The sequence below is a fragment of the Melopsittacus undulatus genome, assembly GCF_012275295.1.
Source record: "Melopsittacus undulatus isolate bMelUnd1 chromosome W unlocalized genomic scaffold, bMelUnd1.mat.Z SUPER_W_unloc_1, whole genome shotgun sequence".
NCBI lineage: Eukaryota > Metazoa > Chordata > Aves > Psittaciformes > Psittaculidae > Melopsittacus > Melopsittacus undulatus.
The window spans coordinates 2184295-2208645 of NW_022993942.1; the positions used below are offsets into that span (position 1 = coordinate 2184295).

General features: G+C 42.8%; 1 protein-coding gene across 1 annotated transcript in view; it reads left to right on the forward strand.

Annotated features, from left to right (window-relative positions):
• LOC117438195 (zinc finger CCHC domain-containing protein 14-like) overlaps positions 1-24351 on the forward strand; it is an 83910-nt gene that overhangs the window by 49847 nt on the left and 9712 nt on the right. The window contains exons 3-7 of the mRNA XM_034073677.1: positions 12338-12411; positions 19392-19463; positions 19646-19755; positions 23206-23300; positions 23398-23452. Of these exons, the coding sequence (XP_033929568.1) occupies positions 12338-12411; positions 19392-19463; positions 19646-19755; positions 23206-23300; positions 23398-23452 (406 nt within the window). The remainder of the gene's footprint in view (positions 1-12337; positions 12412-19391; positions 19464-19645; positions 19756-23205; positions 23301-23397; positions 23453-24351) is intronic.

The window sequence follows — 24351 nt, forward strand, 5'->3', positions numbered from 1 at the left end:
CTCTCAGTTTACATCCTGGGCATGACTTGCTGTGGTATGGAATAGCTCTTTGGTTAGTTTGGGTCAGGTGTCCTGTCTCTGCTTCCTCCTGCCTTTCCCTCCTCCCTGGCAGAGCATGAGGCTCAGGAAGTCCTTGGTCAGACTAAAAATTTGAGCAGTAACTAAAAACATCGATGTTATCAATGCTGTTCCCAGGCCGGAAGTCAAAAACACAGCACTGCATCAGCTACTAAGGAGAAAAAATTACTGCTACTGCTGAATCCAGGACACCTTGTAAGTATACGTTTCAAGGCACAGCACCTGTTTAGTGCCATGTATTGGTGCTCAGATTTGGTAAGGCAGTGGAGCTTTTGCACGAGTATGTCCAATGCAGCAGCTCTTTCTGGATAACTTATTCTGCAAAAGCTTTTTCTGGCCATAGAAAAGAAAAAAGGCAAATTGTAAGGCAGTTCTCTTCAGTGGCAATGCAGACAGCCTGGTAGCAGTAATGCAAACGCTAGTGCTCTTGGCCTGAAGTAAGAAAAAACTTCAAATTAGTGTTTGAAGCTGTAGCTTGATTTTGAAAGCAGCTGACTGATTCTTCTGGGGTTTACATTTTCTTGTCCAGATGGGAGTCTTCTCCAGCCTTCAGTGCAGACAGCTTTTTTATTTAAACTTTTTTAATCCAGTGAAGTTGCAAAACCATTCTTTAGGTTGATTGACATTTGTGGTTCGCTGAAGTGCTGACAGTATCGTTCAGTAGGCTCAAAACAATGTATGAATTCAATTAAATATTAAAAGCTAAAATACAGACATTTTAAAAAATATTTTTTTTTCTTGAGAATCCTAAGAAGGTCACTTAGTTGGAAAGTTAAATAAGACAAATTGAGGAAATAGCAGGAACATTAAAACTACTAGTTTGATTGGGTGATAGAATTCCAGTGTATTGCTGCTTCCTATATGCTGCCAAAAGCAAACTGGTGTCCTTGATTTTATTTTTTTTAAGATGTGCAATTATTTCCTGTGGAATATTGCAGTTAGTAGTCTTAAGTCTGCCTTTTAACTTAAAGGAGGATTAATTTGTCACTTAAAGTCATGTTACAAATGTGTTGTTTCTGATTGTCGTGGTTTAAACCAAGCCACACAGAGCTCGTTAACCAACTCCCCCCCATTGCTCCCCCAACTCCCGGAGAGTTGGGAAGGAGAATCCAAAGAATGTAGCTCCCACAGGTTGAGATAAGAGCAGTTTAATAACTAAGGTATAACACAAATCACTACTGCTACCACTAATAATAGTAATAATCATAGAATCATAGAATAGTTAGGGTTGGAAAGGACCTCAAGATCATCTAGTTCCAACCCCCCTGCCATGGGCAGGAACACCTCACACTAAACCATATCACCCAAGGCTTCATCCAAGCTGGTCTTGAACACTGCCAGGGATGGAGCATTCACAACCTCCCTGGGCAACCCATTCCAGTACCTCACCACCCTAACAGTAAAGAATTTCTTCCTTATATCAAGTCTAAACCTCTGCTGTAGCCCCCACGGATTGAGATAAGAACGGTTTAATTGCTAAGGCATAACACAAAACCCCTACTGCCATTTACTACTACAAATAATAATGATACAGCAAACAGCAAGTGAAAAGAATACAACACCCCACCAGCCACCGACCCATAACTCACTCCACCCTGGCTGGCTGAGCACCGCGTGCTCCCTCCTCCATTTTCCTCTACCACTCTCTCCTCCTGCCTTCTCTTTCCCAGTATGCATCCTGGGCATCACGTGCTATGGTATGGAATACCTCATTGCCTAGCCTGGGTCAGGTGTCCTGTCTCTCCTTCCTCCCGGCCTCCCCTCCTCCACCTGGCTGGAAAAAACCTTGAATAAAAACACCCTCAAAACATGCTCAAACCATGACAGATATGGAGTATAATTACTCTTTCAGATGGTGTGGTAAATTCTTCCTGGTAGTTTCAGTGTCATTCACTTTAATCCAGTTGCTCAGCTCTTGTGATGTGCTCCTGGCTTGCAGTCTTTTCTGTGGTTTTCATCTAGTGTTGTACAGAAGAAGCTCTAGACTCTCATATATGTTTTCTTTTGGTAAAGAAAATGGCTTAAAGAAAGGTGCTGTTGTAAAGCTATTCATGAGATCAAAGATAAAACATACTGGTACAAATTATACTGATATGCACAGTAAAACTAGTGGAAGTTGGAATGGGTGTTTGATTTAATTCTAGAGTGCTGATGTTAGAGCTGAAATATTGGATGTTATGAAAAAAAGGTAGCCTTTGATCAGCACTTATGTGATTATCTCAATTTTATTTTTACTTTTTCAGGAGGAATGAAAAATAATCTCAGTGTAGTCTGAGACATTGATCTATCCAGTCCTTTTACTGATTATCCAGGGTTCCTTTTACTGCTTAACGGCTTGATCTGGAAGTTGAAAAAAAGAGTTACAAAAAAACCCAACCTACAATGTGGTATTAAGGTGTCTTCCACAAATGATATCTCTTCTGCTCTTGCTCATATCCACTGCATGTTTTACCGTGACCTGCCAGGAATGGCTAATCTGAAAATGTTTGACTCAGTCTTTCACTTTATGTAGCTGCTGATATTTTGGGAGGAGGAGGTCCAATATCCTGCTCTTTCAGATGGAGAGGCTGGTCAGTGGCTGGCATCAAGAAAGCCAGAGGGTTGAATGCCTGGTTGTGAGGAAAGGGGACTTGTCTGTGTCTTCATGGAAACACTCAACTGATTGATGACAAATGCACTAATACCAGCCAAATGGGTAAAAATCCCAGGCTAGAATAAGAAAACAGAACTGAATAAAATGTCTTCAAACCTGCTCAATTTCTTTCACCTGGACATTTTGGACTAGGGAGTAGGGGGACCTTGACACGCTTGTGAGGTGGGCTGATGCCAACCTCATGAAGTTTAACCATGACAAGTGCAAGGTCCTACACCTGGGTCAGAGCAATCCCAGGCACAGCTACAGGTTGGGCAATAAGGAAATTCAGAGCAGCCCTGCAGAGAAGGACTTGGGGGTGTTGGTCAATGAGAAAATGAACATGAGCCAGATTCAGTGTGCGCTTACAGCCCAGAAAGCCAACTGCATTCTGGGCTGCATCAAAAGAAGCATGACCAGCAGGTCAAAGGAGGTGATCCTGCCCCTCTACTCTGCTCTCATGAGACCTCACTTGGAGTATTGTGTGCAGTTCTGGTGTCCTCAACATAAAAAGCACATGGAACTGTTAGAACAAGTCCAGAGGAGGCCACGAGGATGATCAGGGACTGGAGCACCTCCTGTATGAAGACAGGCTGAGAAAGTTGGGGCTGTTCAGCCTGGAGAAGAGAAGGCTGCGTGGAGACCTCATAGCAGCCTTCCAGTATCTGAAGGGGGCCTACAGGGATGCTGGTGAGGGACTATTCATTAGGGACTGTAGTGATAGGACAAGGGGTAACGGGTTGAAACTTAAACAGCAGAGGTTTAGATCGGATATAAGGAAGAAATTCTTTACTGTTAGGGTGGTGAGGTGCTGGAATGGGTTGCCCAGGGAAGTTGTGAATGCTCCATCCCTGGCAGTGTTCAAGGCCAGGTTGGACAGAGCCTTGGGTGATATGGTTTAGTGTGAGGTGTCCCTGCCCATGGCAGGGGGGTTGTAATTAGATGATCTTAAGGTCCTTTCCAACTCTAACTATTCTATGATTCTATGATTAAGGAGAAAAGATGTAGTTTCTCCAGGGGGTATGTTTTCTTCCAGTCTGCTGTAGTATTTCAAAATGCAAGCTTCCATACTTAATACAATTCTATGTACAATTGAAAACTACATGAATAAGGTTTCTCTTTTGTGTTTAAAATAAAGCAGCAAATACAGTAAAAAACAAACAAACAAACAAAAACCAAACAAAACACACTCTGGAAATTTTATTACAGAAAATGCATGAGTGAATGAAGATGTTTTGTGCTTTAGACTTCAGCAAATGACAGATGCTCAGCTATTGAAATATCTGACTCCTCCTGGGTGCATAGGGTGTGGAATATTTATGTGTGGGTATTTTGCAGTACTCTGTCTTTTGCTGAATGATGCTACAAGGCACTTGTAACCCAAAGGGTGCCACAGCCTCCTTTGTATTTCTCTACCACTTTCATATGTCATGTGTGTTCTCATCTGACACTTTCACTTGCCTGCCTTAATTCCTAGATAATTATGGTTAAATCTCTGTGATGAAAAGTCTTCTGTGCTCCTCTGCCAATGCAGCTTAGAAAGCCTAGTAGCAAGTAAGGTGTGTACACTGACACACAAGCACTTTTCTTGGATCATTTTACAGGGAAGTTCTGGGAGAGCAGACAGGAAGGTATGTCTCTGAGATCTTGTGTTGTGACTAATGCCCTGCCAAGCTGCTCTGAGTGGTTCCTGCCTCATGCACAACAACAAAGCCTAATGTGGAGAACGTAGTTAGACTGCTTGTGGATGAGTTCCCATTGATTAGTTCCAGAACTAAAGCTTGAATGTCAAGTAATGCAGATATACTATCTCTGACTATCTCCTGAATTAGAAGCAGTAACTTTTTTGTTGAATTCAGCATCCTGAGAAACAATAGCATCATGTGTCCTTAATTCCATATAAAGGCTTTTTCTGGTCAAGGAATCATTTTTAGTGATACTGGGTACAGACAGCTGTTTGAACAATTCCCCATGCTTTTAATAGTACATATAGTTAAAAAAAAAAAAGTTGTTTCTCTGTGGGTTTTTTTTTTGTTTCTTTGGTTGTTTTTACTTTTGTCCTGTGTTCAGCTGTAACAGTTCTTTATCTCCTTAGTAGCTGATGCAGTGCTGTGTTTTCAACTTTAATCTGATAACATACCAATGTTTTAGATATTGCTAAGAAATGCTTCCTCCGATCAAGGACTTTTCAGTCTCTCATGCTCTGCCAGTGAGGAGGGGCATGGGAAGCTGGGAGGAAGCAGAGATGGGACACCTGACCCAAACTAGCCAAAGGGGTGTTCCATACCACAGCACATCATGCCCAGTATATAAACTGGAGGGAGCTACCCAGAAAGCCCAGATTGCTTCTTGGGTTGGGCTGGGTATCAATCAGTGGGTGGTGAGCAATTGTGTTGTGCATCACTTGTGTTTATTGCTGGTTTGTGGGGTTTTTTTCTTCCTTCCCTTTTTAGTTTTATATTTTCTCCCCTTGTTATTTCCCTTATCACTGTTATTATTGTTTGTAGTAGTAGTACTTTTCTTTATACTTTAGTTAGTGGATTGTTCTTATCTCAACCATGGGATTTACATTCTTTCAATTCTTCTCCCCATCCCTCTGGGAATGGGGAGAGGAAGAAGTGGGAGAATGAACGAGCGGCTGCGTGGTTCTGAATTATGGGCTGGGCTTAAGACACGACAGTCTTTTATGGGGCTTGAAGGGTTAAAATAGCAATAGATCTGATCGGAGTGTGTCTAATCATATTTGTGATAAGCATTCATTGTTTTTGATTAATAGTCACTCATCACAATGCTGATTTTTTTGCTCTCACAGTTGCTGCACTTCATCTTGGAGTTTCATTATATCCCACCTTACTTGCAGCCAGTATTGAGTGGTTTAGTGTTTATGGGCTTTGGGGCCTGGGGTAAGGTTCTCATTTTACTGTACTTTGATAATGGCTTGTAATACAATAGAATCAATTATCATGAAACTGATCTAACTTATCTGGTATGCATTTTCAGCATGGCCATCACCTCTGTACTTTGGGAGGCATGTAATAGGAATTGTTAACAATTAGATCTCTTCCCCCAGAGGCCCAACCTATGGAGGAGATATCCTCCCCCACCTTCCTCTCCCCCACCATGCTATTTACAGTAGATTTCAGAAATGTTAAAAATTTTGAATATCTTTTTGATGCCCCTGAAACTAGCCTGCTCCTTTAGCTGGGAAACAGCATGTTGCTGAGTATGCTGCTTGTGTTTTACCCACAGCCATACCACCCTGCTAAGCAGGGTCAGGCTCAGCTCTTGTCTAAGTTTAAACACTACCTAAGAATACCACCAAGAGATCTTCCCTGAGGCTGCACAGTCATGAGTGGCAGGATGTGTGGGATCATATGGGCAAGCTCCAAGGCCAGTTGGCCGCTCCAGTGCTTTGGAACTTCACCTCGAACAAGTACGAAATCCAGAAAAATTAGGTGTGCTGTTGTCCTGGCAAAAGCAGAGGGACAACTTGCTGCAATGTGCTGGGGCTTGGCCTATGCCTACAGAGCCCTGTTCTCTAAGGAGCAGGAAAAAGATGTCTCTGGATCTGATGGCAAAGCAACAGACAACTAAGCTGCTCCATCCCAAGTAACAAGCACATCAGCTACCCCAACCCCAGAGACAAGCACAGCAGCTACTTAAAGCCAATAACAGACACTGCAGCCACTCCAACCCCAGTGACAGACAAAGGACCAATCCATGCCAATATCAGTTGCCCCTATAAGCAATGGGAAAAGCAAATGAGAAGCACAAAAAGCAATTCGTTGTCCTGGGTTCAGCTTAGCAACAACTAAAAACGTCAATGTGTTATCATCATTGTGAAAACACAGCACTGCACAAACTACTAAGAAGGAGAAAAAGAACTGTTAGAGCTGAACCCAGGACACTTGTGTAGTGAAGGAAGATGAAGACCCAATGCATGAACTAGAGGGGGTGACGTCTGAATGAGAGGAATTAGTACAGGAATCAGAGGAAGAGGTAACTTCTCCATCCCTGACCCTGACTGAGCTGCGGAATATGTGAAAAGATTTCAACTGTCTTCCAGGGGAGCACATTGTCACCTGGTTGCTTTGATGCTGGGACAATGAGGCCAACAGTCATGAACTAGAAGGTAGGGAAGCCAAGCATCTGGGATCACTTGCTAGGGAAGGGGGAACTGACAAAGCGATTGCTAAAGAGAAATGAGCCCTCAGCCTCTGGAGGTGGCTCTTGGCAGCGGTGAAGGAAAGATTTCCCTATGAGGACAATGTAATGTGTCACCCAGACAAGTGGACCAGGATAGAGAGAAGCTTCCAGTACCTGAGAGAATCAGCCATTCTAGAGAAGATAATTCGTAGGCCAGATGCCGGGAATGCATCCGTAGATCCAGATGATGTTGAATGTACATGACCCATGTGGCAAAGTTTACACAGATTGGGTTACCATCATATGCCCATTCACTGGCAACAATGAGAATGAGGGAGGCAGTGGCACCAACAGTGTATGAAGAGAGTCATCAGCTCTAGGAGTTTGAAGACAGTCTAGCCCCTTCCTTCATTTCAGCTGTACAAAAACTACTGTCCCAGGAGTTCAAGCAATTGAAAGACAATCTATCCAGCTCCCCACATGTTCCGACCCGCGTCTCATCTATTAACAGAAGGCACCCTACTGTTTGAGGGAGAAGATATAGGAGGTACACTCCACGGGGCACCCCATGGTTTTACCTGTGGGATCACAGAGAAGACATGAGAAAGTGGGATGGAAAACCTACCTCAGCTCTGGAGGAACAGGTGTGTGAATTGGAGAAGAAAATAACGGTCAATGATGATCCTCCCAAGAAAGCTGCTGCTCCAGTCTTTGGTGAACAGCTTACCAGATGGAGTGGAAGAGCTGATTTTATTCCAACTCCTATGAATAGGAATGCTAATCCCTTTGTACAAGAAGTAAGTGGAGATCTTATGATGGCTATTAGAAGGGCCCTGCCTCCAGCCAGGTGGAGGAGAGGAACATTCAGGTTTACTGGACTATGTGGATCAGATGGCCTGGCACATCAGTCCCACAGGAGTATAAGGCTCTAGTAGATACCATTGCACAGTGTACCCTGATGCCATCAAACTATCAAGGGGTGGAACTCGTTTGTATTTCTGGAATGAAAGAATGAACCCAAGAGCTGACAGTACTGGAGGCTGAAATCAACCTGACTGGGAAGGAGTGGCAAAAGCACCCCATTGTGACTGGTCCAGAAGCTCCAAGCATCCTGAGCATAGATTATCTAAGGAGAGGGTACTTCGAAGACCCAAAAGGGTACCGGTGGGCTTTTGGTACAGCTACTTTGGAAACAGAGAAAACTAAGCAGCTGTCCACCTTTCCTGGTCTCTCAGAGGATCCTTCTGTTGTAGGGTTGCTGAAGGTCAGACAACAAGAAGTGCCTATTGAAACCACAACAGTGCACAGGCGGTAATATCACACCAACCGAGACTCCCTGATTCTCATCCATGACCTGATCCATAGACTGGAGAGCCAAGGAGTGATCAGTAGGACCCACTCACCCTTTAATAGCCCCATATGGCCAGTGCAAAAGTCCAGCAGAGAGTAGAGAGTAACAGTAGACTATTTTGGCCCGAATGAAGTCACACCACCCTTGAGAGCTGCCATACTGTCGTGGTTTAAACCAAGTCCCCCAACTCCCGGAGAGTTAGGAAGGAGAATCCAAAGAATGTAGCCCCCACGGATTGAGATAAGAACGGTTTAATTGCTAAGGCATAACACAAAACCCCTACTGCCATTTACTACTACAAATAATAATGATACAGCAAACAGCAAGTGAAAAGAATACAACACCCCACCAGCCACCGACCCATAACTCACTCCACCCTGCCCGGCCGAGCACCATGTGCTCCCTCCTCCATTTTCCTCCAGCCTTCTCTTTCCCAGTATGCCTCCTGGGCATCACGTGCTATGGTATGGAATACCTCATTGCCTAGCCTGGGTCAGGTGTCCTGTCTCTCCTTCCTCCCGGCCTCCCCTCCTCCACCTGGCCGGAAAAAAACCTTGAACAAAAACACCCTCAAAACATGCTCAAACCATGACATGTACCAGACATGCTAGAACTTCAGTATGAACTGGAGTCAAAGGCAGCCAAGTGGGATGCCACACTTGATATTGCCAATGCATTTTTCTCAATTCCTTTGGCAGCAGAGTGCAGGCCACAGTTTGCTTTTGCGTGCAGAGGTTTCCAGTACACTTGGAATCAACTGCCCCATGGGTGGAAACACAGCCCTAACATCTGCCATGGACTGATCCAGACTGCACTGGAACAGGGACAAGCTCCAGAACATATGCAATACATTGATTACATCATTGTGTGGGGAGGTACAGCGGAAGAAGTTTTTAAGAAAGGGAGGAAAATAATCCAAATCCTGCTGAAAGCTGGTTTTGCCATAAAACGGAGTAAGGTCAAGGGACCTGCATAGGAGATCTGATTTTTGGGAATAAAATGGCAAGATGGAGGTTGCCAGATACCCACGGATGTGATCAAGATAACAGCAATGTCTCCACCAACTAACAAGAAAGAAACACAAGGTTTCTTGGGTGTTGTGGGGTTCTGGAGAATGCATATCCCAAATTACAGTCTGACTGCAAGCCCTTTCTATCACATGACTCAGAAGAATGATTTCAAATGGGCCCCTTAGCAACAAGAAGCTTTTGAGCAAACTAAATAAGAGATAGTTCATGCAGTAGCCCTTGGACCAGTCCGGAACAGGCAAGTTGTGAAAAATTTGCTTTGCAGCACAGCCAGGAAGAATGGTCCGACCTGGATCCTCTGGCAGAAAGCTCCATGGGAGACTTGAGGTTGAGACAAGGGGGGCACAAAATCCCTAAATAAAATATATAAACCTTTAGAATCAGTTTTAAGCAATGTTAAGTTCAATGGCTTTGTAACAGTAGCAGTGGAAAATTACTGAGGTGCCTGATTCACAGGAAAAAAAAGAGTACATCTAGAGAACATACTTAGAATTCTTGTACAAGATAAACCATTGTAGTTGATGTAGTTTTAGGCCCTTATGACCTTAGTACAAAATGAGTATAAGAAAAACAGGCTAGAAGAACAGGACATAAGGATAAGGAGTATCTGGGAATGGCAGGTGTCCAGGATGGGCTGCAGTTAAACTAACTGATAAGTAGGACAGGATGATTGTTATGCCTGTGGTGTTAACGAAACAAACTGGTATAAACATCTACTGGGAGTGCTTCGAAGGCTGCCAGAACTGATGAAGTAAACGACCCTCAGAGACACCACCACATTTTTGTATGCATAAGGGGAAACTTTCTGGAAAATGATGTAATCTATACGTAGCCTCATGAATATGTATGTATGCCCAGTGGCTATATAAGAATGGCCTGTGTAGCAATACAGGGACATATGTTGGGAGGAGCTATCCCCCGTGTCTCCTGGCACTGCAATAAAGAATACGTGCTTGTCAACTTAAAAACTTTGTTGGCGAGTTTGTTCCTGGAGTTTCTCCAAATCAAGGTCGACCCCTCAGCTTTTGGAGTTAGGGATACAGAGGATCTGAGGCCAGCTATACCCCAACTGAGAAAGAGATACTGGCAGCCTATGAAGGGGTTCAAGCTGCCTCAGAAGTGATTGGCACTGAAGCACAGCTCCTCCTGGCACCCCGGTTGCCAGTGCTGGACTGGATGCTCAAAGGCAGGGTCTTATCTACACATCATGCAGCTGATGCTACATGGAATAAGTGCGCCACACAAATCACACAAGCTCAAACAGGAAATCCCAGTCCAGGAATCTGAGAAGTTATGGAGAATGGTCCTACCTGGAGCCTCCAGCAGAAAACTCCAGGGGAGGCTTGAGGTCAACCCCTCAGATTTTGGAGTCAGGGATACAGAGGCAATACCCCAACTGATAAAGAGATCCTGGCAGCCTATGAATGGGTTAGAGTTGCTTCAGAAGTGATTGGCACTGAAGCACAGCTCCTCCTGGCACTCCAGTTGCCCATGCTGGGCTGGATGTTCTAAGTCAGGGTCTTCTCTACACATCATGCAATTGATGCTACATGGAATAAGTGGGCCACATAAATCACACAGTGAGCTAGAACAGGAAATCCCAGTCATCCAGGAATCCTAGAAGTTAACATGGATTGACCAGAGGACAAAGATTTTGGAATGTCACCAGAGGAGGAGGTGATACACTCTGAAGAGGCACCACCGTATAATAAAACGTCAGAAAGTGAAAAGCAGTATGCCTTGTTTACTGATAGGTCCTGCTGTATTGTGGGAAAGCATCAGAGATGGAAGGCAGCTGTATGGAGTCCCCTAAGACAAGTTGCAGAAACTGCTGAAGGAGAGGGTGAATCAAGTCAGTTTGCCAAAGTGAAAGCCATCCAGCTGACTTTGGAGATTGCTGAAGGAGAAAAGTGGCCAGTACTTTATCTCTGTACTGACTCATGGATGGTGGCAAATGCCCTGTGGGGGTGGTTGCAGCAATGGAAGCAGAGCAACTGGCAATGCAGAGGTAAACCCATCTGGGCTGCTGCACTGTGGCAAGATATCGCTGCCTGGGTGCAGAACCTGGTAGTGAAGGTATGCCATGTAGATGCTCATGTACCCAAGAGTCAAGTCACTGAGGAACATGAGAACAACCAACAAGTGGATCAAGCTGCTAAGATTGAAGTGGCTCAGATGGACTTAGATTGGCACCATAAGGGTGAATTATTTTTAGCCCTGTGGGCCCATGACACCTCAAGCCATTAAGGCAGAGATGCAACATAGAGATGGGCTCATGATCGAGGGGTGGACTTAACAGTGGACACTTGGAGGGTTGGTGTTTGCTTCTTGATTTTATTAAGATAAGTCCATGCACGTTTGATTGATGGCTTGGCTTGGCAAGCAAAGATTTGAGAAGGGCTTTACCCACACATACTACAAGCAGGATGACCAAGGGCAAGTGGGATATGCAAATCTGTTTGGAAAAAAGGCTTCTTAGGCAATCAGGAAGTGTCCAACTAGGACTGTCATCTCCTGGGGCAATCTCAAGCAACCCATACCCTAGTCTGCCCGCATGCAAGGTTGGATCTGCAGCTACCAATGCACCTTGTCACCTGCCATTTCGACCCTCGCCTGTCCATACAGACAAGTGAGAGTAAGCCCTTCCAGGCTGCGCAGTGGATTTTTTAGGTGAGGCACAGCATGCGCAGAACTGGCCCCACCCTTTACACCTGAGGTTTAACTGCCACGGCCTAGCTAGCTAGGATGGTGACAGCAAAGTCCGCAGGTCATAGGTTTTGTAAGAGTGTCCTGTTACTTTTGATTAGCACTCTATTATATAGATGAGTGATATGATAAGGCCATGAGGAACTTTGTGTTTAGTGTATTATTTGGGTGCTTGTTGAGATTAAGCCTTGCTAAGGCTGGAGTTGAAAGCATCACATAGTGGTCTTGTCAACGTTCCTGTCTGCTGAGCGAAGTAATCCTGAGCTGTGCACCTGAAGGACTTCCACAAGCATCAGGTGCTCTCAAAGCAAGTCCTGGCACTCTCAGAGAGACATCACTTTCGCATGCATTTAAGAATATCTGCTTCATTCTTCTGATCTCTTTGTTTTTTCATAGTGAGTGTTGAAAAAGTAGAACTAAAGGGACTGGCACACAAGAAGAATGAAAGAAATGTTGAATATTCCTTTGAGGTAAGTTTGGGTTTTTTTACTATTAAAGAAGGGAGGATAATAATACTTAAGGAGAATTTAAGTTCTCAGACCTCATTGCTAGATCCCAGAAATTGGTCTAGTGGAGCTTCTATGAGATAGATGGTAGTATTTTTTAATCAATGATTTGGAAGTAGTCATAAAATGCTGGTTATGAACATATGTGGATGATGCAGAGATTGGTTAGTGGGATACAGGCAAAGTAGATATAGATTCTAATGCAGCAAGTATAAGTATATATTTAGGGGAAAATATGCCACACTTATAGAACAGTTATCTATGTGCTGAAACTGGAAAGAATTTAAGTCTTAATCTGGACAAATGCAAATTTAAGGCACTTTGGGCACTGCTGCACATACAGAAAGAGGTGGGATGGTCATTTAGCTTTGCATGCAGCGCTGAGGGGAATGTGAGACTGGTGTATCCTTCAGGCATTACTGGTTATAAAAGGGGTGTTGAGGAGTACAGAAAATAGCTCTGGAAATTATTCAAAGCTTGAGGAAAATGCCATGTAGTGAGAAACTTAAAGAACTTGACTGAAAGATGATTTTCAGTATCATATAAAAACATTTTCAAAGGTAAGAAAATGTTATACTGTAAAGGGGGCATTAATCTAGCAGAAAAAGGCATAACAGGAACTGTGGTCTGGAAATTGAAGTCAGACTAATTCAAACTGGAAATGAGAATAGTTTCTTTTGAATGAGGGTGGTTAGCCACAAGCTGCTAGAAATGGCTTCCCCCCCCCCCCCCCCCCCCCTTTTCACTCAGCTTTTGGAGGTCCGGTCATTGCTAACAGTTTCTGTGGAAGGATGACTTCATTCTGTGAAGCCTTGTGTTAATAGTGGAGACTGAATTCTGGGTGCTGGCAAGCAAGAATGACAAACTGCTTGTCTCCCATCTAGTTGGAATGATGTATTCCAAAATCCAAAATGCAAAGCCCAGAAAATGTCTTTGGTTTGCTTAATGAGGCAGTGGTACCAAACAATTGGTGAGAAAAGGAGAGCCTAAAAGCAAACAGCAGAATTTCAATTCTCTACAACTTTTACCAAAAAGAAAAAGTTATTAGCTAAAACTACCACCCAAGATAGAGCATCAGTTCAGCATCTGCTTGTGGTGTTGACAGTGTTAAACTCTGTGACTTGGTTCATGGATAAAGTTCTGAATTTTCCAAATCCCATGATTGTTTCAAATATCAATATTAGAAAGGAGTTTTTCAAGGGATTTTTAAAAGTCTTTATGAAGTATGCAGTTTTGGTGATTCCAGTTGCATATTAGCATCTTGTAAAGAATCTTTTCCTATTATAATTTTTTCTATAAATACCAGAAATCACTTTTACCAGCATTTCACTTGACAGCTTATAGCTCAAAGAACAGTGTGTAGTTTAGTTAAGCTAATAAATTGCTGTTTGCTTTGTTAGAAACCCAACTATTAAATGTTTTGCTTAGCAGCTTGGGAATAGAAGGTCAATAGTGTAGTTTAGTGTTTTCAGCATCACTTCCCTGCATTTATGGTTCATATTTTTGTTTTATAAGTATTAAAAATTATAACAAATTGGCAAAATGGAAGTCATAACAAATATTGGGTTATTACAAATCTATAAAGTTCTATTTTTTCTGATATTTATCATGAATCTAAAAAAGCATTAATTTATCATGAATATTAAAACAGAAAACAAACAAAAAACCCTCACCAAACAACAAAAACCCCCACAGGATTTGTAAAACCAGAAACTGCTTAAGTTCTCTTTATCTTTTCCTTTTTTTTTTTTTGTAACAGCTCTTTAGAGAGGAAATTCCTCCATTATGTAATGTATTTTGAAATACTCTTCTCTCACCAATCTTTTTGGTAGCATTCTGATGGGTGGAAAAACTTTCTGTATGTTTTCAGTTATTGTTGAAACTAGTGTCGTTTGAGAAGATGGTCTCCTGATTCTTAACATATAAACCCAGCTTTCTCCCCTAGCAGTTCTAACTGCTGAAGATCCATATGCTTCCCAAATGCCATGAACAGATATTTGAAGTCTGAAGGCATTTATCATTGGCCAGTCTCATGTTGATATCCTTTGTGCCAAGAAATCCTGGCTTTGGCTCAGTTAAACTAATCATCTACCAAGCAATAAATGCCTTTGTATCCAAGAATGTAATGACTTAATACATATGGGAAGAGATACTGAACCTTTTCCTTCTTCTAGGACATATACAAGATGGTGTCTAAAGAGCATAGCTAGAGCAGGAACTGCAGGTTTCCTTTCTAAGGCTATACCTTTCTTTGCAGTGGGGTGATTTACTGCTATCTTCAACTTTGCATGGCATATGGAGTTGTTTAACTATAAATGGGCTGTGTTCTGCTGTGGTGAGTGGTGCCGCGGAAAGGACTCAGTCAGAATGTGAAGCAGCTGCAGAAATAGACTCTACAGTGTTAACAGTCAAGTTTGCTGTAGCATTACCTTTTTTTTTTTTAATCACACATGCAGAATCAAAAGCAATACTTTCTAACCCCTATCTAACCCCTATGACTCAGACCATATTGTCTGGAAAACAAGCTTGAAGCAATACACATCAAAACTACAGTCATTAATAACAGCTAGAGTGAGTTATCATTGCCCTTTTTTTTCTTTTTTTCAAAGTCACTCACCCTGCTTTGCACAGCTAAAACCACCGGCCTATCGGCAGCAGCCTCCTTAGCAGCAGCAACTATAAATACCTGCCGCACTTCTGCATTAACCCTTTCTTGCCCGAAATGTTGAACTGCTACCTGTTAAACCTTTTACATGAACCTGACAACAAAAAATACATAGAACACTGTCTGCCCTCATCACACACACACACACACATATGCACATATGGGATCCCACAAGCACACTCCACACAACTACAATATTTGAAACACAAAATCCAGACAATCATTGTTCCCACTACACAGTCCCACATAGAGAGCATAGCACAAGGACCTTGTGAAGACTATCAGGAAACCAGCTCCGAGGAGCATCATTGCAGTGCGAGGTGGCAGGCTCAACCTAGCGGGCGTCCCCACAGAGGCTCTGCCTCCCTCACATCGCATGAGGCTTGGGCTTTTATACTGACCAAAATGCACACTCATTCCGACACAGGTGGCCAGCCTATGTTGGTAGAAGTTGCCAGCAATATCTATAAAGGTTTCCAAGGGTTGATAGAAACATGGACATACTTATATTTACCAACTTCTAGTACATGAGTATCACAGAGAGACTGTATCAAAGGAGTTGTATATGGGGTCCCTACTCCACGGTCTGACACATTCTGCCCGATACCCCTGATAAGAGCATACAAAAGACCTTCCCATCTCGGGTGGGAAGCACACACACCACGGGAAACTGCACAGTACATCTACATCCCCCACCCATCTCACTTCTCCCTTTACAGATGCCCATTTATCACGAGGATCTGGGGGATATAAATCAGGCTTCTTTTCTGGATGAATAGGCTCCAGGTCAAAAGCACCATCCAGGTCAGCATCGGAATGATCAGGTGTCAGAATCTCAGAAGCAGCAACAGCAAACTGATGAACGTGCACAGGCTCCTTCTCAGTGTCCATAGGGTCTGAGTCAAAAGCATCGTCTTCATCCCTGTCCTCAGTCTTCACAGCTGTGACGGCAACCAGTGGAGGTTCGGTGAGGGAGGACAGGGGGGATGGAGGGGCGCGCTGGTCTTCATTATCTCATTTTTTTACTTTAATGTCTCTAAAACAGTTCTCCAAATGAGTAACAAACTTTTCACAGCATCATTGCCTTTCGTGGCTGCATTCCACAGCTTAACTCCTGCCCCATTCCACAAGGATATCTCAAATCCGGTAGACTCATCAATCTCTGTGTAACATGTCTTTGACCATTTCAACATTAAGTCTGTCTCTTTAAGGGTTGCTCCCTTCATCTTAAGAAGGACTGAAAACATCCGTAAATCAGAGGCTTCTTCCTTAGTAATATTTTCCCAAGTCTCGAAATTAAAAGCTTCGCTGACTCCCACAATTAACTCCTTCTCCTTACTCCAGAGCAACAATCTTTTTAGCATAGCTTCATCATAGTCTGTCCCTCTCACAGAAAGGATATGTTGGAAGAGCTTAAGCATTACTTCATCTTCTTTACTTAACTGGTTTCCCATCCTTAAGCTCCCTTCCAACCATCCGGCTGCTCACCTTATTTGCACTGTGCAGTGTCTTCCGGGCTCACAAGGCTCTGATCCGAGGATTCCCTCCTCTGAGGCTTCTGCCTCCCGATCTTGGTCCAGCCAGATCGATTCCAGCCGATTTCTTTGTGGCCCAGCGATTCACACCCTCTTCCGTTTCAATGTGAACTTATAGAGGGTCCCTGTTCGGGCGCCATTTGCTGCGGAAAGGACTCAGTCAGAGACCAATATGATCAGACAAGAAGCCATCTATTACAAAGCATTAACTCCTTATATACTATTGCTTACACACACCTACAGCAATTTGGCATATCATGATTGGATACTTGTCTTGAAGACCCTTAGTGACTAACATATAATTGGTTAAGCACAGGTGTGAGAACTTGACCTCGAACACTTGCCAACAGTCCACAGTTCTCATCACTCAGTGAATTACAGTTCTTCTTATCTTGCTTGTTTAGGCTTCCTCGGTCCTCCCATGGCCTTGCTGTATCCCTCGGAGTTATTCAGAGCTCACAGAATCACAGAATCTCGAGGGTTGGAAGGGACCTCGAAAGATCATCTAGTCCAACCCCCTGCAAGAGCAGGGTAACCCAGAGTACATCACACAGGAACTTGTCCAGGCGGGCCTTGAATATCTCCAACGTAGGAGACTCCACAACCTCCCTGGGCAACCTGTTCCAGTGCTCTGTCACTCTCACAGTAAAGAAGTTCTTCCTGATGTTAATGTGGAACCTCTTATGCTCCAGTTTACACCCATTGCTCCTTGTCCTGTCACTGGATGTCACTGAAAAAAGCCTAGCTCCATCATCCTGACACCCACCCTTTACATATTTGTAAACACTGATGAGGTCACCCCTCAGTCTCCTCTTCTCCAAGCTAAAGAGACCCAGCTCCCTCAGCCTCTCCTCATAAGGGAGGTGTTCCACTCCTTTAATCATCTTTGTGGCTCTGCGCTGGACTCTTTCAAGCAATTCCCTGTCCTTCTTGAACTGAGGGGCCCAGAACTGGATGCAATATTCCAGATGCGGCCTCACCAAGGCAGAGTAGAGGGGGAGGAGAACCTCTCTTGCCCTACTAACCACACCCTTTCTAATGCACCCTAGGATGCCATTGGCCTTCTTGGCCACAAGGGCACATTGCTGGCTCATTGTCACCCTCCTGTCCACCAGGACCCCCAGGTCCCTTTCCCCTTCACTCCTTTCCAGCAGGTCAACCCCCAACCTGTACTGGTACATGGGGTTGTTCTTCCCCAGATACAAGACTCTACACTTGCCCTTGTTGAATTTCATCAAGTTTCTCCCTGCCCAACTCTCCAGCCTGTCCAGGTCTCACTGAATGGCAACACAGCCTTCTGGTGTGTCAGCCACTGCTCCCAGTTCAGTGTCATCAGTGAACTTGCTGAGGGTACACTCGGTTCCCTCATCCAGGTTGTTGATGAAAATATTAAACAGCACTGATCCCAGCACCGACCCCTGAGGGACTCCACTAGTCACAGACCTCCAGCTAGATTCCGTGCCATTGACCACAACTCTCTGCCTTCTTCCTTTCCACCAGTTCTTGATCCAACTCACTACCTGATCGTCAAGCCCACACTTTCTTAGCTTATCTATGAGAATGCTGTGGGAGACAGTATCAAATGCCTTACTGAAATCAAGAAGAACCACATCTACCACTCTACCATCATCCCTCCACCTAGTCACTTCCTCATAGAAGGCTGTAAGGTTGGTCAAACATGACTTCCCCTTCATAAAACCATGTTGGCTGTTCTTAATAACCCCCTCATCCTTAATATGCCTAGAGATGGAGTCAAGAATAAGTTGTTCCATCACCTTTCCAGGGATGGAGGTAAGGCTGACCGGTCTATAATTACCCGGGTCCTCCTTCTTGCCTTTCTTATAGACTGGTGTGACATTTGCCATCCTCCAATCCTCAGGCACCTCTCCCGTTTCCCACGATTTACCAAAGATGATGGAGAGTGGCCTAGCAATGACCTCCACCAGCTCCCTCAGCACCTGTGGGTGCATTCCATCTGGACCCATTGATTTATAGATGTCCAGATTGCATAGCTGATCCCTAACCCAGTCCTCATCTACCAAAGCAAACTCCTCCTTTGTCCTGACTCCTTCTGGGGCTACAGGAATCTGGGGCCCCTGGGGAGAGTCTGCAGGAGTAAAGACAGAGGCAAAGAAAGCATTCAGCACCTCTGCCTTCCTTATATCCGCTGCATCCAGGGCACCCACGTTGTTCAGCAGTGGGCCTATATTGCCTCTTGTGTTAGTTTTATTTGCTATGTATTTGAAGAAGCCCTTTCTATTGTCCTTAATCCGACTTGCAAGATTAAGTTCCAAGGAGGCCTTAGCTGTCCTAATTGCCTCATGTACCAAATATCCATTCTCCTGTGAGAACACTGTCTCCACAGAGTGGTTCATATTGTATATCAGATTCTACAAAGCAGGTGTTTTCTTTAATAGTAATGAGAGGAAAAATCTATTACTTAGTAGTCTGTTGCTTAATCCAACGTCTGCAACTTGCAATAGCTGTGTAAACTATGGAGTGCTTTTTTAAGCATTTAGAATAGCTGTTACGTATAATAACAGCAAGAACAGGGCAGTGAGGGAGAACTGAGTAATAGTTACTTGTCCACAAAGAAAAAAAAAATATTTTCCTTATTGCTGTCACACATTGCAAACTTTATTGCAGTCTGGGGGGTGACATTTGATACCTATTATTGATCTTTTGAAACCAAATTTAAATCCCTGACCATTAGTTACTAAACTGAATACTTTTTACTTCCTAAGGTCCTGTGGTCTGATTCTTCAATGACATTGGTAACCAAATCTTCCACTGAAGTGACTGAATTTATTTCAAAGGTAAAGGCAATATGAAAAGTACTTTGAACATGGAAAGATGTTTTATTCCTGCATGTAGTTTTGTTAAATGACATTTTTAAATTAGATTGAATTTCATAAAATGTTTGACTTAAAAGTTACTGTGCATCTAATCTCATATGAGTAACAAGTCTTCTTTTCACTTATTTGTTTTATACATTTAGCTATCTCAACTGTATCCAGAAGAAAACTTGGAGAAATGCATTCCTTGCCTAGCTGGTCCAGATTCATTTTACCTAGAACGGAACCACATGGACCTGGAATCAGACCTTAGGTATGCTAAGATTTCTGTTGTTGTGGGTTTTTCTTGACACTTGACTTTTTTCACCAACTGAAAGAAAAAAAACAACAAACAACCAGGAAATAGAAATAATACATTCATATTCTAAGTTACTCTCAAGAAATTGCAGCCTGATCCTAAGCATTATTTCTTGATGTTCTACTAATTCCAGTGCAGGAGAATTTTCTAGAAATTCTTTCTTCAGAAACATAGATGGTAATAATATTCAGTATTAAGCTTCCTGGAGAGCTGACATGTTCTCATTCCTTGTCCAAAACAAATAGAGGATCATGGGATTTGCAGAAGCTTGGTTTGGGATCAAAAAATAGCCCAAACTGCTTTAATAAAAAAACCCAAAACAAACAAACAGAAAAAACCCACAACAAACAAACCCACACCCCAAAACTCAGTAAAAAGATAGCTTCCTGAATAGTCATCCTTCTGTATTGAGGGATGGGTTGTGGGGATTTTCCTCCACCACCACCCCTTTAGAGAGGTGGGATTTTTTTCTTTGTTTTTTTTTTGTTGGTTTGGTTGGTTGGTTGGTTTGGTTTTGTCTTTTTATCTCAGTTGTTTTAGGCTGTCATGGTATTTATTTTACTTTACTTTTTAAAAGATAGGTATGTATGTATATGTAATAGCATTACATTTGTGGGAGCCATTAACAGATATTTTTAAAGCATTAGTACCTTCTCGAATTATCACAAATCATTTGGCCATTATCTAATCTAAATCACTGTTTAAAAAAATCTTCATCTGTGGCAGGTCACATCAGTTCTCTCTTTCTAAATACTGAAATAGTTTTGCTAGGAAAATTTGAGGGACTTAATTATTTTCATCTACTACTGTCTGTATCTATGCAAAGTATTAAATGGCATTTTAAAATACTGACTTATTAGAGATTCTGCTGAACATCTATGTTCCCTAAGTTATGACAGACCACTGGCAGAGCCACCACAGATATTGGTTTTCCACAGTCAGAGCCAGCAGGTGCATGCCTAGATTATTTTTCATGGCAAATAGCATTACAGACCAGTCAGTTTCACCTCTGTGCCTGGGCAGAATCTTGGTGCAGATTTTCCTAGGAGGTATGCTAAGGCACATAAATACAACAAGGTGGTTGGTTACAGCCAGCATGGCTTCACTAAGGGGAAATCCTTCCTGACCAATTTGGTGGCCTTCTATGATGAGGCTACAGAACTGAGAGACAGGAGTAGACCAGTTGACATCATCTACCTGAACTTGGGCAAAGCATTCAACACTGTCCCACATGACATCCTTGTCTCTAAACTGGAGAGATATCAATTTGATGGATGGAGCACTTGGTGGATAAAGAATTGGCTGGATGGCCACAGGCAAAGAGTTGTGGTCAATGGCTCAATGTGCAGCTGGAGACCAGTAACGGGTGGTGTCCCTCAGGGATCAGTGTTGGGACTGATCCTGTTCAACATCTTTGTCGCTAACATGGACAGTGGGATTGCATGTGCCTTCAGCAAGTTTGACAGTGACACCAAGCTGTGTTTCGTTTGACACACTGGAGGGAAGGAATGCCATTCAGAAGGACCTTGACATGCTTGAGAGGTGGGCCAATGCCAACCTCATGAAGTTCAACCAAGACAAGTGCAAGGTCCTACACCTGGGTTGGAGCAATCAACCCAGCTACAGGTTGGGCAGAGAAGAGATTCAGAGCAACCCTGCAGAGAAGGACTTGAGGATGTTGGTTAATGAGAAACTGAACATGAGCCAGCTTCAGTGTGCTCTCGCAGCCCAGAAATCATCCATATCTGGGGCTGCATCAAGAGGAGCGTGACCAGCAGGTCAATGGAGGTGATCCTGCCCCTCTACTCTGCTCTTGTGCGACCCCACTTGGAGTTCTGCTGTCCTCAACATAAGAAAGACATGGAGCTGTTTGAACAAGTCCAGATGGCCACAAGGTTGATCAGGGGACTGGAGCACCTCCCGTATGAAGACAGGCTGAGAAAGTTGGGGTGGAGTCTTCTACATTGGAGATATTCAAGGCCCTCCTGGACAAGTTCCTGTGTGATGTACTCTAGGTTTCCCTGCTCTTGCAGGGGGGTTGGACTAGATGATCTTTCAAGGTCCCTTCCAACCCTTGGGATTCTGTGATTCTGTTCAGCCTGGAGAAGAGAAGGCTGCATGGAGACCTCATAGCAGCCTTCTAGTGTCTGAAGGGGGCCTACAGGGTTGCCGGAGAGGTCCTCTTCATTAGGGATTGAAGTGATAGGACTAAGGGGTAATGGGTTCAAACTTAAATAGGGGACGTTTAAATTAGATATAAGGAAGAAGTTTTTTACTGTTAGGGTGGTGAGGCAATGGAATATGTTGCCCTATGAAGTTATGAATGCTCCGTCAGTGTTCAAGGCCAGGTTGGACAGAGTCTTGGGTGACATGGTTTAATGTGAGACATCCCTGCCCATTGCAGGAATGTTTAAACTAGATGATCTTAAGGTCCTTTCCAATCTGAGCCATTCTATGGTTCTATGATTTTAAATAGTACTTTCTGTGCTTTGATGATCACAGCCTATTGATAAGAATTAGGGAGGGTAAGACAGAATGTATGTTGCTGCAGTTCAACAAGCAACAGTTTCTACAAATCTAGGTTAATGGAGAAGCAGTCTATGTTCACAGGGTGATGGTTGTGTCTCTGGAGCAGAGAAAGAAGCTGTTCTGTTAAATGCTACATATTTGAAATATTCAGAAATGAACTGTGATTTTTCAAGTTGGAAAGCACATTTGTGTGCATGTGTATAGTTGTATTACTTTTTACTCAAAGTCTTTTTAAACTTGACAAAGATATGGTCAAAATTGTCCCTTTTTTAAAACATTTTTCTATATATTTTTTAAATCTATAGAAGATTTGGCCTGAGTTTTTGCATGACTATAAGTTTAGTCATGTTGATAGAACACACTTTGTACTTTGCAAAGTTTTAGGATATTTTCCCCTAGAAGAGGCATGGTAATCCCAGAGAAAATGTGACATAAGTTTTACAGACTTTTTCCCTACACTGCCAGACTGGGCCTCTGTTCTTTATCTCCAAGAGGAGAAAATTAAATAACAGATCTATCTATAATTTATGGTTGTCAGATTCATGAATTTGAAAGGAAAATTTCAAGTTTATATTTGAACATTTTCTGCCTTACAGGTGTTCAGTGTTCCTAAATTGAGCATCTTACCAAAATACTCAACAGAGTTGAAAGCAACACAATGGTAACATGTTTAAGTAGTATTCAGCATAAGAATATCCATACTTTGATTCAGTATTACATGGTGATATTAATTTGAAAGGTCTTTTATGTTTTAATTTTAAAATTTCCAATTCAATTTCAAAATGTCATGTACATTCTGTAATCTTGATTGTATAGGCGGCTGCAAATCAAATATAACAGAATGGGGGGGTTTGTTTGCTTTTGATGAACATGCAGGTGTTTGGCACCATTACCTTCCCATGTGGTGAAAAATGACCACGTTAGAATGTTCTTCAGCACTTCATCTCCTTCACAGCAACTACAGAGTTCAAGTAAGTTTAAATAAAGTTTCAATGTTTAATTTTTTTTGGTACTGATACACATTTCATAAACCAATGCCACTTGTAACTTCTGTTTCCTGTTTTTTAGATCCTGGTGACCCCTCCCTTTATAAAGTAGGAGCTTCACTGGGAACATCTGGACGGTGAAACATTTCTTATGTTTAAAATTGTTCTGATTAGTTGTAAAACCCCATCGCCTCAGGAACTATCTGTCACTGGCAGTTATGAAATCAGCAGTGTCTCTCTTGCCCTAAGAAATGTGTATATTCAGAGGGAAGAATTTAGGGAAACCTTTTGACCAGTGTTAACATGGGAGATGAGATCAGAGGATTGCAGTGTTCCTGCTGACAGAAAAAGCCTATGAAGACCTTGCTCTAAGCAGCTTTTCTCTGAAGTTTTAAAGCTTCAACACTTTAAAGTTAAAGTGTTAAAGCTTTAACACTTCAGTGTTGAGCTGTGGTGATGGATGATGTCTTTGTGATACACTACTTGCTGCAGAAGTTGTAATGGTCTCAATTGCATACTTAGAAAGAATTGTTTTGAATCCGAATTGTAGGCGTGTGTCATCCCTAGTACGGGTCTTTGTGGGCAAAGGGAGACTAGAGCATCTCTGAGAGGTTTTTTTTCTCTGTAGAGCATATTTGAATGTTTCCTTGTACATCGGGGTTTTTCATTTCAGAGGGAGGAGGAGACCTCTTCCAAGGGAGGTAGAAATCAGCTTTTGGAAAAGGAGGAAAGAAATTCTTTTGCCTTTTGTTAAGATTTAGCAAACTTAGAACTTAACTTGCCTCTTAAGAGGCAATTTTAATTTTCTCCAACAAAACCCAGGACCCTCCAAGGAGCCAATATTGTGGGTTATTTTGCTACCTCCACATGTAAAAATTCCCACAGGATTATATTTGGGCTTCTTTTTAATAATGCAAAGAATTGCAATGAACCATGGCCATTATCTCTAAACTTATTTTAAATCGCAGAGGTAGTAGAACATACACTATCTGTGATTATAGAAGGAAACCTCTGCTTAAGCTAAAGATAACACTAT